General features: G+C 41.1%; 1 protein-coding gene across 18 annotated transcripts in view; it reads left to right on the forward strand.

The window, feature by feature from the left end:
- The window catches only part of SVIL (supervillin), a 201716-nt gene that overhangs the window by 165147 nt on the left and 22418 nt on the right, over nucleotides 1–14151 (forward strand). For all 18 annotated transcript variants that reach the window (XM_020990499.2, XM_078152028.1, XM_078152036.1 and 15 more), the window contains 6 exons: nucleotides 1270–1406; nucleotides 1888–2035; nucleotides 2185–2330; nucleotides 4188–4363; nucleotides 10106–10250; nucleotides 10657–10933. In XM_020990499.2, coding sequence (XP_020846158.1) covers nucleotides 1270–1406; nucleotides 1888–2035; nucleotides 2185–2330; nucleotides 4188–4363; nucleotides 10106–10250; nucleotides 10657–10933 — 1029 coding nt within the window. The remainder of the gene's footprint in view (nucleotides 1–1269; nucleotides 1407–1887; nucleotides 2036–2184; nucleotides 2331–4187; nucleotides 4364–10105; nucleotides 10251–10656; nucleotides 10934–14151) is intronic.

Genomic DNA, 14151 nt, shown 5'->3' on the forward strand with positions numbered 1-14151 from the left:
AGCTGGGTGGTGCTATGGGTAGAGTGGCTTACTTAGAGATAGAAAGAAGTTATGCAACTTGGCGCAGGGTCAAACTCGAAAATATCTTTTGAGTATTAGAGTTCAGATTCAAATCTTCATGGCTCCAAGTCCAAGACTCTCTCCATTGTGACACCAACCCATCTCCCATAAATTGTAGGGAGAGCATCTTGCAAACCACAAAGCATAAAATATTAGCTACTAGAAATAGGTAGCTAGCTAGCTCTAAAGCCTATATTAAGCATGTACGAGATAGCATACGTTATGCCCTATTATTGTTGTTGTTGTTGTTATCCTGCTATCGTCCATAGTGGTTTGGTTCTGTTTTCTTCCCAATGACCGTCACCTTGGTTTACCTGAATGATTTCCTTCATGATGGGTGACAGCTATTGGTGGGAGACTTCTGTTTCTCAGTTCATGCCCCCAAAACCATATTGGCATAATCTTTGCCATTTTTTATTAAGATTTGATCACTTTTAAAAATTTAACATTTATTTAAAACCTATCATACATGAGACACCTGGGGTAAGAATAAAAATCTTAGTTCTTGCTCTGGAGGATATTACAAAGTAAAAAGAGGAGTAAGAAATTTACACACTATAACTGAATGTAGTTGCTCACATAACTGTAATTCAAGGCAGAGTAGAAAGGAGAAGCTCAAGGCTCTTCGAGAGATTTGAGAAGGAAATTCTATTCAGCTGGGTCAAGGGGCAGGCTTCCCGGAGGAGGCAGCTCCTGACTCTGCCAAACCATTAACAACATGCAGGAGGTGCGGTTCAAATCGACCTTCCTGCTGAAGTCCATGCTTTCTTAGCGGTTCCTGAGAAACTTCGCACTCAAGGGGGAAGGTTCACTTCTGAGCAGGAGGCTTGAGATTCTGTGTGCAGTGAATCTGTGGTACCCCCTCAGACCCTTGGGACCCCATCCCCAAGCTGGCACCTGCCCTGAAAATGGTGCCATCCCGTAAATGATGTTCATGTCAATGTTCCAGAGGAGAAACGCTGATATTCATAAAATGAGCATGTGGTATAGTAGGTGCAGGTGAACATAATGTAGTCTAACTACAATTCCAGCAAGCTGCTATTTTAATGTAATCATGTTTCCACTCCTGTAGTGGAGGGTGGGGAGAGGACAAGTAATAGGAAATGAAAAGACTAGGAATGTTTATAATCAGAAATACTTTAATTGCAATATGTCACATGAGACAGTATTGCTTTATGAGGGCACAGTGAACTTTTATTTCATGTTTAGGAAGAAGAAATGTGCAGACGAGATTAGTGGAGCCACGAGCTTCATCACTGAATGGTGGCGATTGCTTTCTGCTGTTAACTCCCCACTACTGCTTCCTGTGGGTAGGAGAGTTTGCAAATGTCATTGAGAAAGCTAAGGTTAGTATCCTAACGAAGCATCTCTTTTATATAGGTAGAATTGTCTGGACCTGGTAGGACTATTGCAATGTTTCCAGGATATAGAGTGGCCCATTAAGTCAATAAAGGCTAGATAGGTTCTATTTCCCTGAATCCTTTCCATGAAGCATAAAAGCTGGAATGCTCGAAGATAAATAGGACATCCTCAGAAAAGTGTTGCACATTCATGCCAAAAGGTAGAATTCTGAATTGCAGGGTTTCCTCTTTACTCCAGTGTAAAAGAGAAATACGCATGCCTATCAATCCAAAGAATTGGGACACCTGGTACTTCCCCCCAGTTTTTGTTGTTTTTAGTGAAAATAGCTTTAAATGACCAACATTCTTGGGGCCTCTCTACTCTCAAGATTGCCCTTTCACACGCTCGCCTTTGGTCTGATCTCAGTGTGTACAATTACCCATCGGAATGACCTATTCTATCAGGATAATTATGTTAATCTCTTAGGCATCAGAGCTTGCAACTCTAATTCAGACGAGGAGAGAACTCGGCTGTAGAGCTACTTATATTCAGACCATAGAAGAAGGAATAAATACGCATACCCATGCAGCAAAAGACTTCTGGAAACTCCTGGGTGGCCAGACGAGTTACCAATGTAAGTGTTAATTCTTTTTAGACTCTGACCAGACTGGAATCCCTTCTCTCCTCCTCCCCCTTCTGCCACCCAGTAATCCTCCCAAACTCCTCTTTGAAATAACTCTTATGTGAAATTCACCATTCAATGATGTGTTCTTCTCCCTAAAGCTGCCGGAAATCCAGAAGAAGATGAATTGTATGAAACTGCCATCACAGAAACTAATTGTGTTTATCGCTTAGTAGAAGATAAACTTGTTCCTGATGACTACTACTGGGGCAAAATACCAAAATGTTCCCTTCTGCAGCCAAGAGAGGTACAGGGAATGGCAATGGGCAGGCCTCTTGTGTACGCCATATTGGCAGCTCTTAAAACCATGTTTAAATTTCTTAAAGAGTTGTTTTCCTCTGGATTCTAACAACCATTCCATGTCAACCCAGTGCAAAGGAAACCCAGAATATTATTTTGCAGGGAAGTAGTTTAGTAGAAGTTTTCCTTTTCTGACTCGGCTAAGACTTAATTATTTGTTAGCTCAGCCCCCTGGTTTGGCTATTAACATCAGTCTTATATAATATTTTCTAAAGTATGTTTATTCAATAGAAAATTGCAGGAAATGTCATATGTATCTATACACACACATACATACACATGTACAATATGTATATATATTTATATCTATTTTATTATATGTATTTATTTTTTGTATGTATTTATTGGGAAATTAGCAGCTATGCTGGTGATTTCATTCGTTTAAAAAGTTTAGTATTGAAACAATGTCCACTGGTACAGGTGGCATAGCAGATAAAGCATTGTACTTGGAATCAGGAAGACCTCAGTTTGAGACGTGTTTTGCTAGCTGTGTGACCCTGGGCAAATTACTTAACCTCTCTCTGCCTCAGTTTCCTTGACTATAAAATGGTGATAAGGCTGTTATGATGATCAGTGTGTGAGATAACATATGGAATGCCCTTTATAAACCTTCAAGCGCTGTATAAATGCTAGCTGTTTGTAATTTATAACCTTAATACTGTTGCCTGGGGCAACAGGTTAAATGATCTGCATGTCTTGAATCAAGATCTTCCTGACTTCAGGGCCAACTTTCAATGTACTATGACATACTGCCTCTCCTGTTTATACATGTGTGTGTGTGTGTGTGTGTGTGTGTGTGTGTGTGTGTACACACAGCAGCAGGTTATCTATTAAATGTGTACTCAGCTCTACCTAAGACTAGCCAGAACATGCAAAAGCTATATAGAATACAGTCCCTGTCCTCAAGAAACCTAAATATAGGAAAGAGATAGAAAAGTTAGAGCTAAAGAATAAGGCGAAACAGTGTATAAGCAAGGACCAGTTAGTAGGGGGAGGACGTGGTGAGCTCCCGATTAATGCAAATAATGAATTGGTAACATTATTCAAACTCACACTGCATATTTCCACTGGGACAGAATGAATTCCATATTTTGTATAATTGTCATTTCAAATAGTACAAATCCAAATACATACAACCACTTCATGGGATTCATTATTCACACTAATTGGGACCTGACTGTGCAGATACCTTTAGGAGTTAGACAGTGGAATACTCAATATGGTCAAGAGGAGATGTAGCTTGAATGGAGTATGAAAAGGAAGAGAAATGTTGGATTCTGAAAGAGAAAGAGGGTATGGCATGTCAGAAGGGGAGGAATCAAATAAGCCCATAGAACAGAGATGTCAGTTCACATATTATTTCCTTGTTCGCTCACTTATACATTATTTATTCATCAAACTAACCTTTCTGCCAAATACAAAGATGAATTAAGACCTGGTCCCTGCCCTCAAACTTCTATCTAGAAAAAAAGAATAGTAGAAATAACTGATAGAAGGTAGAATCTATAAGTATCCATCAACGTGATGCAAGAAATGGGGGCTGAGGAGCCCAGTTTGAGGAATGGGAAGATGACTTATAAATGTGTGAGGACATGGTAAAGGGATGAGCCAGAAGGAAACAGAGAGCTCATCAGAAGGAAGAGGAGAGAAAGCTTAGCCCCACAAAAGCAGCTGCCAGTATATATGGTTTTCTTTAGACTGTTCAAGCAGACTGTGTCTCATTGCACAGTAAAAATAACTGCTTCTCTCTGAATGAGTGAGTCCTCTGAAGAGCTCACCAGAATCTTCTGTTTCCTTTTCACAGGTCTTAGTGTTTGATTTTGGCAGCGAAGTTTATGTATGGCATGGGAAGGAAGTCACATTAGCACAGAGAAAAATAGCCTTCCAATTGGCAAAACACTTGTGGAATGGGACCTTCGACTATGCCAATTGTGACATAAATCCTTTAGACCCTGGAGAGTGCAATCCTCGTATACCCAGGTACTGTGGCAGCATGGTGGCTTGGCTCAAGAGGGGCATGTAGTCATGAGTGGGCGCCATTTTTCTGCATCAGTCCCTTTTCACAATTGGTCATGAGGTGGTATGCAAATCACAGCCTGCTCAGTATGTGACGGCATTGTTTCGAGGTTTTAAAAACTAACCCCATTTTCAGGCAATAATTTCTCATTGTTTTCTGGAAGATGTTTAATGACCTCTTTTTAATTTGTTGCAATGAACAAGCATTTTCCACCTGCAGCTTTCTAGCTGCCAAGAAGGTCAGGGAACAGTACTGGTTAAACGCACTGATAAGAAAATGGTCCAGCATCCATGATTCAGTGACTATGACTTCTTGATCTGAGGTATGGGCAACATAAGTCAAAATTCCTCCAATTCCCTTTTTAAAAATCTTTACTGATATCTTTTATGTAGGCAATATGATCACCTATATTTTTCAATGTATTCCCATCTCTCCCTTTTCAGAGAGCCATCGTTGATAATAGAATAAAAAGGAAAGTGGAGGGGGAAGTTTAGCAATACTCCCTGTACCTTCAAACCTAGAGAGCCTGGCTTGTCTGGATACTTAAGCCTCAATGTAACAAACTGACCTTTTGGCCATGAGTTATGTTGCTTTTATGGTGGTAACATTTTCTGTCTTAGTGAGCACTGAATGTTAGAAGGCCATTTGGACTAGCCAATTTGACCCAGGCTGGAGCTGCAAAGCCCTCAGCTTAGTGAGCAGGGAGATTCCTTAACCAGGGGTGGAGATCCTGTGAACTTGAGGCCACCTGTGGCTCTCTAGGTCCTCAAGTGTGGCCCTTTAAGTAAATCCTGGATTCAGGCTGCACTTGAGGACCTAGAGGGCCACAGGTGGCCTCAAGTCCACAGGATCCCCACCCCTGAAACATTGCCCCTATCTTTTTCTGATTGTTGTAATGTGATGCCCTGTCAGTCACTGATTACCCCATGCCACTACAAACTCTATAGTGTTTCCCTAACTTTGCTTCGTAGGAACCTTGGCCTGTACATATGACTCCCACTCCACTTTGAGCCTTATACTCTCAGACTCCCAACCTCTTTTTCCTAACTAGCTTCTGTTCTATATATAGAATTCTAGCTCTGATCTCAGAACAATTTATCCCAGTATTTTAATTAATTTAATAGATATTATTGCCTGAAAACGGGATTAGTTTTTAAAACCTCAAAACAATGCTGTCGCATAGTGAGCAGGGAGTAATTTAATTAATTTAATAGAATTTAAAATTAAATTTACTTTTAAACATATTATTTTTATTTATCTCAAGATATTACATATCTCATCACCTCTTTCCCTAAGTTTATTTACTCCCTTATGATGCTGATTTATACCATCTTGAAAAAAACATGTTTTTAGAACCACAGAATTATGATGGAAGAGGAGGAAAAGACGTTATTAGTGATCTATCCAACTCTTTAATTTAGATAAGAACACTAGAGATGAGACCCAGACAGCAGAAGCAGTTTTCCCAAGGCAACATAGATACATAGCTGGGACTGCCTTTTTGGTCTCTGTTTCCTTGGGCTCCGCTAATGTCATTTACTTATATTTTAGACCTAATATTTAAAAAAATGATAATAAGACTTGCATGTGGTAAAGTCTCTTTTTATTTTCAGAACTCACGTCTGTGCCATTTGCTGTGCAAGGGGAAATTGTCTTCTAAAGCTCATACTTTAGTCTAGGATTTTATATCTTTAGAAGCTGAAATGTACTCTTGAATATAGCACCCAGAGAAGCATGTGTGAAGATGCATATGTGTGTGTATGCAATGAGCTAAGAATCTAATAAAAGTAAAGTGCTTCCTTCCATCCTTCAAAAGGTTGAGGTTCCCCTCCCCTTAATGGATATCATTTGAATGTTAAATTTTTGTTTTGAATTCTACATGAAAACCTGTAGAAAATTCCCATGGGACAGGACACTTACTATAATTTTACCAATGCAATTTGCATCTCAGTTTTGTAGAGGACTGAAAAGTGCTAGCTAAGCGTCCAAAGAGGATGGAGCAGCAGGGTGGCCATCAGGTGTTTAGTAAGCAAGCGTGCATTGGGAGCACAAAAGAAACTGGCTCTTGTAGACGCTTCCTGCCTTTCAGATGCTTACAGCCTCACTGGAGAAACATAGTGAACACGTGGAGCAATAATTAGCGAACCCTCTAGGACAGGAAATGATCAGGAGGCCCAGAATTAAACAGAAAGAAGAGGAGAATGAGCTAAAATAGCATTTGGGGAACTTTGAAGTACTTTCAGTGATCCAGCATTGCTCCCTGGGTTTTACACACTAGTTTTCTCCTGATGGCACCATATGGCTAGAAACTATCCATAGAAGACCCCAATCCTAGAGAAGACAAAATCTCAGGTTTTCCAAAGGGTAATGGAAGCTCTAAGTAGGCTGCAGCATGTGACCACTGCTACCTAGCTCATGAGAAGTGGCATTCAAAAAGGACACCATCTGGAAAGGGAGAGATAGCCAGTAGTCAGCTTGAGTGCCACATTGGAATCCGTGAAATATGGGTTAAATTTAGTGTTTTTAATAATTTTAAGCTATTAAAGCCTAAAATTAAGACTTTTGGGGATGCTCAATATGAAGAGACCCAGAGATGGGCCATCATTATGTTGGGAGGATCCTCCATAGTGGAAAGTCACAGAGGAGTCTCACTCAAGATAAGAAGTCATGGAGTGGCTCTTACCTGCACTAGGAGAGAGAGTGAGATCGCATAGATTCATCAGCGTACAAACAATAAGTCACGGGCCTGTTGTTTTCCAGTATGATTTCCATTTTTGCTATGTAAACTAACAAGAGGCTTCCAGGAATCTTATTCTTAGCCTAGTCTGCTAACTCCTCTTAACTCTATTAAAAAAAAAAAACTAAACTTCACTGAGACTCTCTAACTGCAAGGCTGTTTGCCACTGTTTTGCGTGCCTTGCATTGTTGGGGCCCCTGTCAGAGAAGAAGATTGACCTAGACAGTCTCAGTGGTCTCTTCTAGCATGGTGAGTCTGTGACTCAAATGACTTCTTGCTCCCCAGACTCTCATTTTCATAGATCATTTCAGGGAGGTTCACAGGGCAATTTTTGCATCACAGTATATTACTCACCATTCTATTTTTGCTGCTCCGTTTTGTGGTATCACCCCAATAGCAGGATGGCAAATTGTGCCAGATGTGTCTGTAATTTGCCTTATTTATATGCCCTTACCTGCCTTATAGTTATGATCCACGGATCAAATTGAGGGCTAATTGAAATATATTGACTATGATTTTTTTCCCCCAAGATTAAAATTTGGATTACCAAAAAAACCCAAAAACTATGGTTTATGCATCCCAAAGCAATGAACCTATGGGGAAAAGTCATTTGGAGTTTTAAAGAAGTAGACCCCTAGGCTATAAACTATGTACATGATTAAAAATAAAATTAACCTCAAATTTTTCCATTACAGTGACATCACTTTAATTTTAAGAGACTTTTAAAATCACATAAGTAAAAATCTTTCATTGGATAAATGGGGAAACTGAGGCTCAGGGAAATTAAGTGACTTGCCCCAAGTTATCAATCTAATTTTTGGCAGACCTGAGACTGAAACCCCAGTTTCTTTCCTGGTAATGGGCCATTCTATTGTACCATATGATTTCTTCCTTGCTACAAGTGCAGAACTTTGAGAAATAAAAGTTGGGAAAGCACTTTGCCGCTTACTCTTAAAAAGTAAGCCAGCCTAACAAGCCTGCAGAGCATCCTAGATTTAAAGGACACCACCACAATGAAAAAGCACAGCCCTTCACAGCATTCTTGTTTTTGCTCATACACCTGAGTTATGGTTCCTTTTGAAGACTTCTTTTCCCAGGTGATGACCTTGATTTGTTTCCCCCATCCACTAAGAATATAAAATCTAGGTTTGAAAACAAATGGCAACTGATCATGCTAGATGGGTCACGGTACTGACAGGAGCCATCTGAAACAGACCATTGGGATCAGTGCTGTCCCCTTAAGTCCTACTCCAATGGATCATTATTATGCCTTGGAGATGACTCTAGGTTTTCTTTTTTTAAATAGTTCTTTTTTCTTAATTATTGAGTTCCAAATTCTCTCCCTCTCTCCCATCCTTCCCCCATCCACAAGAAGGCAAGCAATATAATATCAGTTATACATGTGAAGTTATGCAAATTAGAGACTCTAGGTTTTCAAAGGCCATTCCAAAGGAAAATAAGATCTGATAGGACTTGCCAAGCTGGAAAGTCTGTAGAGTATGAGCCCAGAAATAGGTTATATGCCTATTGTGAGAAGGTCAGGCTGGCTGAGGACAGAGAAGCTCATTACCAGAAGCTTGGCCATCAGGTTATTGATGCCTAAGGCAACTCATGCAACCATCTACCAAGATGTAAAGGGTTTAAGGTCTGGGACAGTGGAGTCAGGGCCCACACTGATGAAATCCCAGATCTTTCAAAGGATTGAAGACAGACATAGTGAGGGGCTCAATCTTTTCCCATAACGAAAGACCTGGCTTTGAAAAATTAGAAATATCTATAATTGAAATATCTGTAATTTCTAATTCTTTAAAGCCAGCTCACTGATTGTGCCATGAAAATCCCCTAGTGTGCACATCACCACATCTTATTTCAGTCCTTTCTCTACCTTGCCCTAACACGGGAGAGTCAGACTGGGAAAATAGCCACTTTTTTTTTTTTGGCTTTTAGGCAATTGGGGTTAAGTGACTTGCCCAGGGTCACACAGCTAGTAAGTGTCAAGTGTTTGGTCTGAGGCCGGATTTGAACTCAGGTCCTCCTGTCTTCAGGGCCGGTGCTCTATCCACTGAGCCACCTAGCTGCCCCCAAAATAGCCACTTTCAAGAGAGCTTTAGTGCTTATTTTCCCAGCCTGACTTTTTTCCATGTTAGGGCAAGAAGGTAAAGAAAGACAGATTCTAAAGTGCAAAGAAAGTTGCGATTATTCCAAGTTCACATTCATCTTGCTTTTCTTTTAGTTTTGCTATCTGTTCCTGTTGTCTCAAATTGCCTTTCTCGTGGCCTTTGAAATTAATATTTTAATCCATAAAAGTCCATTTTGTAAAATATGAAAATAGACTGCATTAGAGCTACAAGGAAGGACCTCAAAACCTAAGTACACTGGAGGGTCCCCAAACTACAATGCCATAGAAAATGGAATTCACCAGAAACTGGATCTCTTGTTAGGTTTCAACCAAAGGAACCCCTTCCTGGAAGTACAGAGAAATCTGCCTTTCACATGGTCACTGTTCCATAGAAACTCCAAAGTTCAGCATTGTAGCTGAGCTGCTGTGTCATACTAGCAAATTCCTATTCTGTGTAACCAAGTCTTGAAAACATGCACTTAAAATGTTCTTGTGTATGGGGTTTGCTGTTCTTATTATCCAAATGTGGTATTATTAGTATGGGGACTTCGTTGATTTGTATTGAAAATAAATATTAGTGTGCACTCTCTCTCCTTCTCTATGTGTGTATGTGTGTGTCTCTCCCTATCTCCCTCCCTCTTTCTTCTCCCTTCTCTCTCTCTCCCTCTTCCTCCGCCTTCCTCTCTCTCAATCTGTCTCTCTCCCCCCTCCTTCTCTTTCCTTCCTCCTTCTCTTTCTCTCTCTCTCTCTCTCTCTCTCTCTCTCTCTCTCTCTCTCTCTCTCTCTCTCTCACTCACTCCCTTCTCCTCCTCTGCTTCCATCACATCCTTATTTGTCTTTCTTCCATAGAAAAGGACAGGGGCGACCTGATTGGGCAATATTTGGAAGACTCACTGAGCACAATGAGACTATTCTCTTCAAAGAAAAATTTCTTGACTGGACTGAAATGAAGAAGCCTTATGAAAAGAACTCCAGTGAGCTCACCCCACAGAAGGTATTCCATTTGTCCTCATTTGGCATTTAGGGTGTTGTTTATTCTCCCCGAAGGGAGGGCACTGAAGCTGAAAATGTTCCCTCTCAGGCTCTCCTTGTAGAACTGTAGAGTGGCTTCTAATTATGTACAGATTCCAGGAGATGAAATCTATTTCCTTCCTGGGCCCTCCCAGCTTGATAATGAGAAAACAACTTCATGAGCTTTGCCTCTCTGCACTCTGGTGGTATGTTGCATCTCCAAGCTTCCCTTCATTAAAAGCCAAAGGAGCACAACAAATATACTGGGATGAAGAGTGAAAAGGTCTCCAGACACTGGTATAAGAATAGATGAAATGGTATTGAGTTGACAGGAGACCTTTCTGTAGAAATGTGGGCAAAGGAAAAGGAATGTCTCTGCTCTCTTGCAGGAAGACTCTAGGTCTGAGGTTAAAGCCTACGATGTAATGCTGATGGTGCCAGTGCCCCAAGTGACTGTTGGCACCATCTTGGATGGAGTCAATGTTGGCCGTGGCTATGGACTTATCGAAGGGGATGACCGGAGGCAATTTGAGATTGCCAGTGTTTCTGTGGATGTTTGGCACATCTTGGAATTTGACTACAGTAGGCTCCCCAAACAGAGCATTGGCCAGTTCCATGAGGGAGACACGTATGTTGTGAAATGGAAGTACATGGTGAGCACTGCAGGTTAGTGAATTCTTCCATCTTGATCAAGCTAATAATCCCCTTGCTCTAACACTGACTTTGCAAATAGCACTTTTTGGTGTGAAATTTCTTATTTGTGCAGTGTCTTATTCCCAGCTGGATAGGTACCAGGTAACAATCCTACTGTTCATTTAGAGGGCCTTACACCTCTTAAGAGTAGAGGAGGTGGTGGGGCAGCTAGGTGGCGAAGTGGATAGAGCACTGGCCCTGAAGTCAGGAGGACCTGAGTTTAAATCCAGCCTCAGACCAAACACTTGACACTTACTAGCTGTGTGACCCTGGGTAAGTCACTTAACCCCAATTGCCAACAAAAAAAAAAGAGTAGAGGAGGTGAAATTCCCACCAGCTTGGCAGTGCCAATGATCTTTTTCCAAAGCCCGTCTTTGAACAGAATTCAGCTTGTATATTTGGCTCTCACCTTTTTTTCTGTTTAATACTGGTTTTCTATATATGTGTTTAAATTATGTATCTGTGAGTTTTATTTTGTGGCTACATATTAGTTCCTGGAAAGATTTTAGAGCTTAATTAGATAAACCAAATTCAAGTAATTTTAAATCGAAACTGCAGTATGAGCAAGGCAGCATGGCAGAGGAAGACTACATGATGAGGGAAAGAAAGCACTGGGTTTGGGTTCAAGTTCTGACTCTGCTACTTCCCAGCTGTGTGATCTTGGGCAACTCCCTCAGATTCTCCAAGCCTCAGTTTCCCCGTCTTTGAAATAGAAACAGTACTTTCACTACCTCACTTTTAAGGTTGTAAGGAACAAATAAGATATGTGAACGATCCTTGGGATCATTACATGCTTATGTAAGGTTATATATACAGTCCTAATGATAACTTTCAGCTTGCTTCATCCTTATTATTATAAAAAGGCTTTATAATAGTGCTATTTTCCTTTCTCAGAGGAGGAGACATAGTAACTATATTTTGTTGGTTTGGTTAAACAGATATTTTTCAACAATGATCTCCTACGTTTATCCAGCAAATTAAAGTTGGCAAAATTTTTAATGTACATTATCTCACTTGAATCTCACAATAACCCCATGAGGTGTGCATTCTATAGATATTATCTCCACTTTACAGCTAAGGAAGATAAGGCTCAGAGAGTTAAGTAACTTGCTCATGGTCACCTAGCTAATAAGTGTTAACTTCCAGATTTGAACTCCAGTTGTCCTGATTTCAAGCCTGGCATTCTAACCACAGTGCTTCACTGCTTACTTTTATAGCCAAACTTCTCATAGGCCACTGCCCATATAACAATTCCTATAAAAAAAAAATTCTATTTCTACCAGCAAAGAAGAAAGAAAAAGGAGACCTGAAAAAAGGAACCCTTAGTGGGACTTTTGATAGAATTATTTTTCTGTGTCATCAAAAGCAATGACTCAAAACTTTTGTCATCTTTCCTCATCCTTATTTCTCTCATTCAATAGAAATATGTGTTAAACACCTCCTGTGTTCAGCACCTGGGCCAAATACTGGGAGAAATACGAAGTTTAGATAAGACGTGTGGTCCTTGCCCTTATAGTGCTTACAGTCTAATAGAGGAATGAGACACCCCCACAGATAGCTATAATGCACGATACGACATGATATGTGTGCATTAAAGAAGTATGAAACAGATTGCTATGTGAGGTCTAAGGTGAGAAGGTCATTACTGACTGGGGTGGAATGGCAGAGGGAATGATGAAGAAAGGCTTCACGGAAGAGGTGGCAGTCGAGTTGAACTGGGTAGGAATTAAATAGATGGGTGAGAGAAGACATTCCAGGCTTAGGAAGAGTAAGATAAAAAGTGTAGACATACAGGGAGAGTATAGGGCATATTCTTAGGGCAAAGAGAAGTCAGATCTGGTTGTAGTGAAGAATGAGTGGAAGGGCATAATGGGGAGTATTGTTGGAAGTACAGAATGGTGCCAGATTGTGGAGGACCTCAGAGCCTCAAGAAGACAAGAAGGAACCAGCAAGGACAGAAGAAGAGCAGTTAGGTCGGAGTTCCATTAGGGGAGCGGGATGGTATCTCTGAAGCCAAAGGAGAAGGGAGTACCCAGAAGCAGGGGGTGGATCGACAGTGTCAGAATGTTTCAGAGAAGTCCAGAAGGATGAGAACCGAATGAAGGGCAGCGGATGTGACCATTCAGGGCTGGCTCATTGGTTACCTCGAAAGAATAGTCTAAACAGAGTAAGGGGATGACAGAATCCATGAGTGACTTTCTGAGGAGAGAATGATTGGTGAAGAAGTGGCGGTCCTGAGCGTCGACAGCTCTTTGTATAATGAAGGAAAAATGAGAAATAGGACGTTAGTAGCTAAGTGGAATAGAATGGTAATAGAAAGATAAAGAGGGTTAAAGGATTGGAGAGACTTGGAGGGAAGAAGGGAATAGGCATTTATGAAGCACCTCCTGTGTGCCAAGCACTGTGCTAAGTACTTTACAAATACTACCTCATCTGAGGTGGAGAATGTTTCCTGGCAGAAAGGAAGAGGCCAAGAAAGAGAAAGAAGTTGAGGGTTACATAAAAATGGCAATGGTTAGAGTAGCAAGGGCTGGAAGGAGTCAGGACAGGATTGGATCTTAAAGCACAGATTGAAGCGAGTTAGCCTGAGGAAGCTATGGTTGTGCCTGAGAGATAGAGAGGTAGCTCTTTCTGAGGGAGAAGGGAAGAATGGATGCTGCTGCTGCTGAAAAGCTCAGAGCCGGAGAGTTGAGGGAGGTGGTGTCCCGTGGCCTGAAGATGATTGCAGGGCATCTGAGAAGGTCCCACTGAAGTTATAGATGGACTTATTGATTCCCCCCAGACCTGTCATTTCATCATTGTAGGGAGGTTCCCAGTGAGGAAGAAATGATCTTCTACTCATTTGCATCTTCAGCTTAGAGTCTTAGAGATTTGAAGGCACTGAGAAGGTAAGTGCCTAAGGCGTACAGCCAGTATGTGTTACAGATGACATGTGAACCCTGGTCATCCTGACTCTGAGGTCAGTTCTCTGTCCACTATGCTGTGACAGCAATTCATGGTGGTTAAAAGGTGCTTGATTTCATGCCTTTCTCTAGCAGCAATGCTGGTGGCAGGGATTGGGGTGGAGAGAAAGACTTGAGGTCCAGGGGTCAGAGAAAGAGAGTTGGTATAGGGACCTGGAAATGTGGAGATCATAGCAACAAGATGGAGAGAGGGGGTTCTAAATGGATTGCCCAGACTTTAGCGGAAGA

The sequence above is a fragment of the Phascolarctos cinereus genome, unplaced genomic scaffold (assembly GCF_003287225.1).
Source record: "Phascolarctos cinereus isolate Bilbo 61053 unplaced genomic scaffold, phaCin_HiC Scaffold_1;HRSCAF=81, whole genome shotgun sequence".
Classification (NCBI taxonomy): domain Eukaryota; kingdom Metazoa; phylum Chordata; class Mammalia; order Diprotodontia; family Phascolarctidae; genus Phascolarctos; species Phascolarctos cinereus.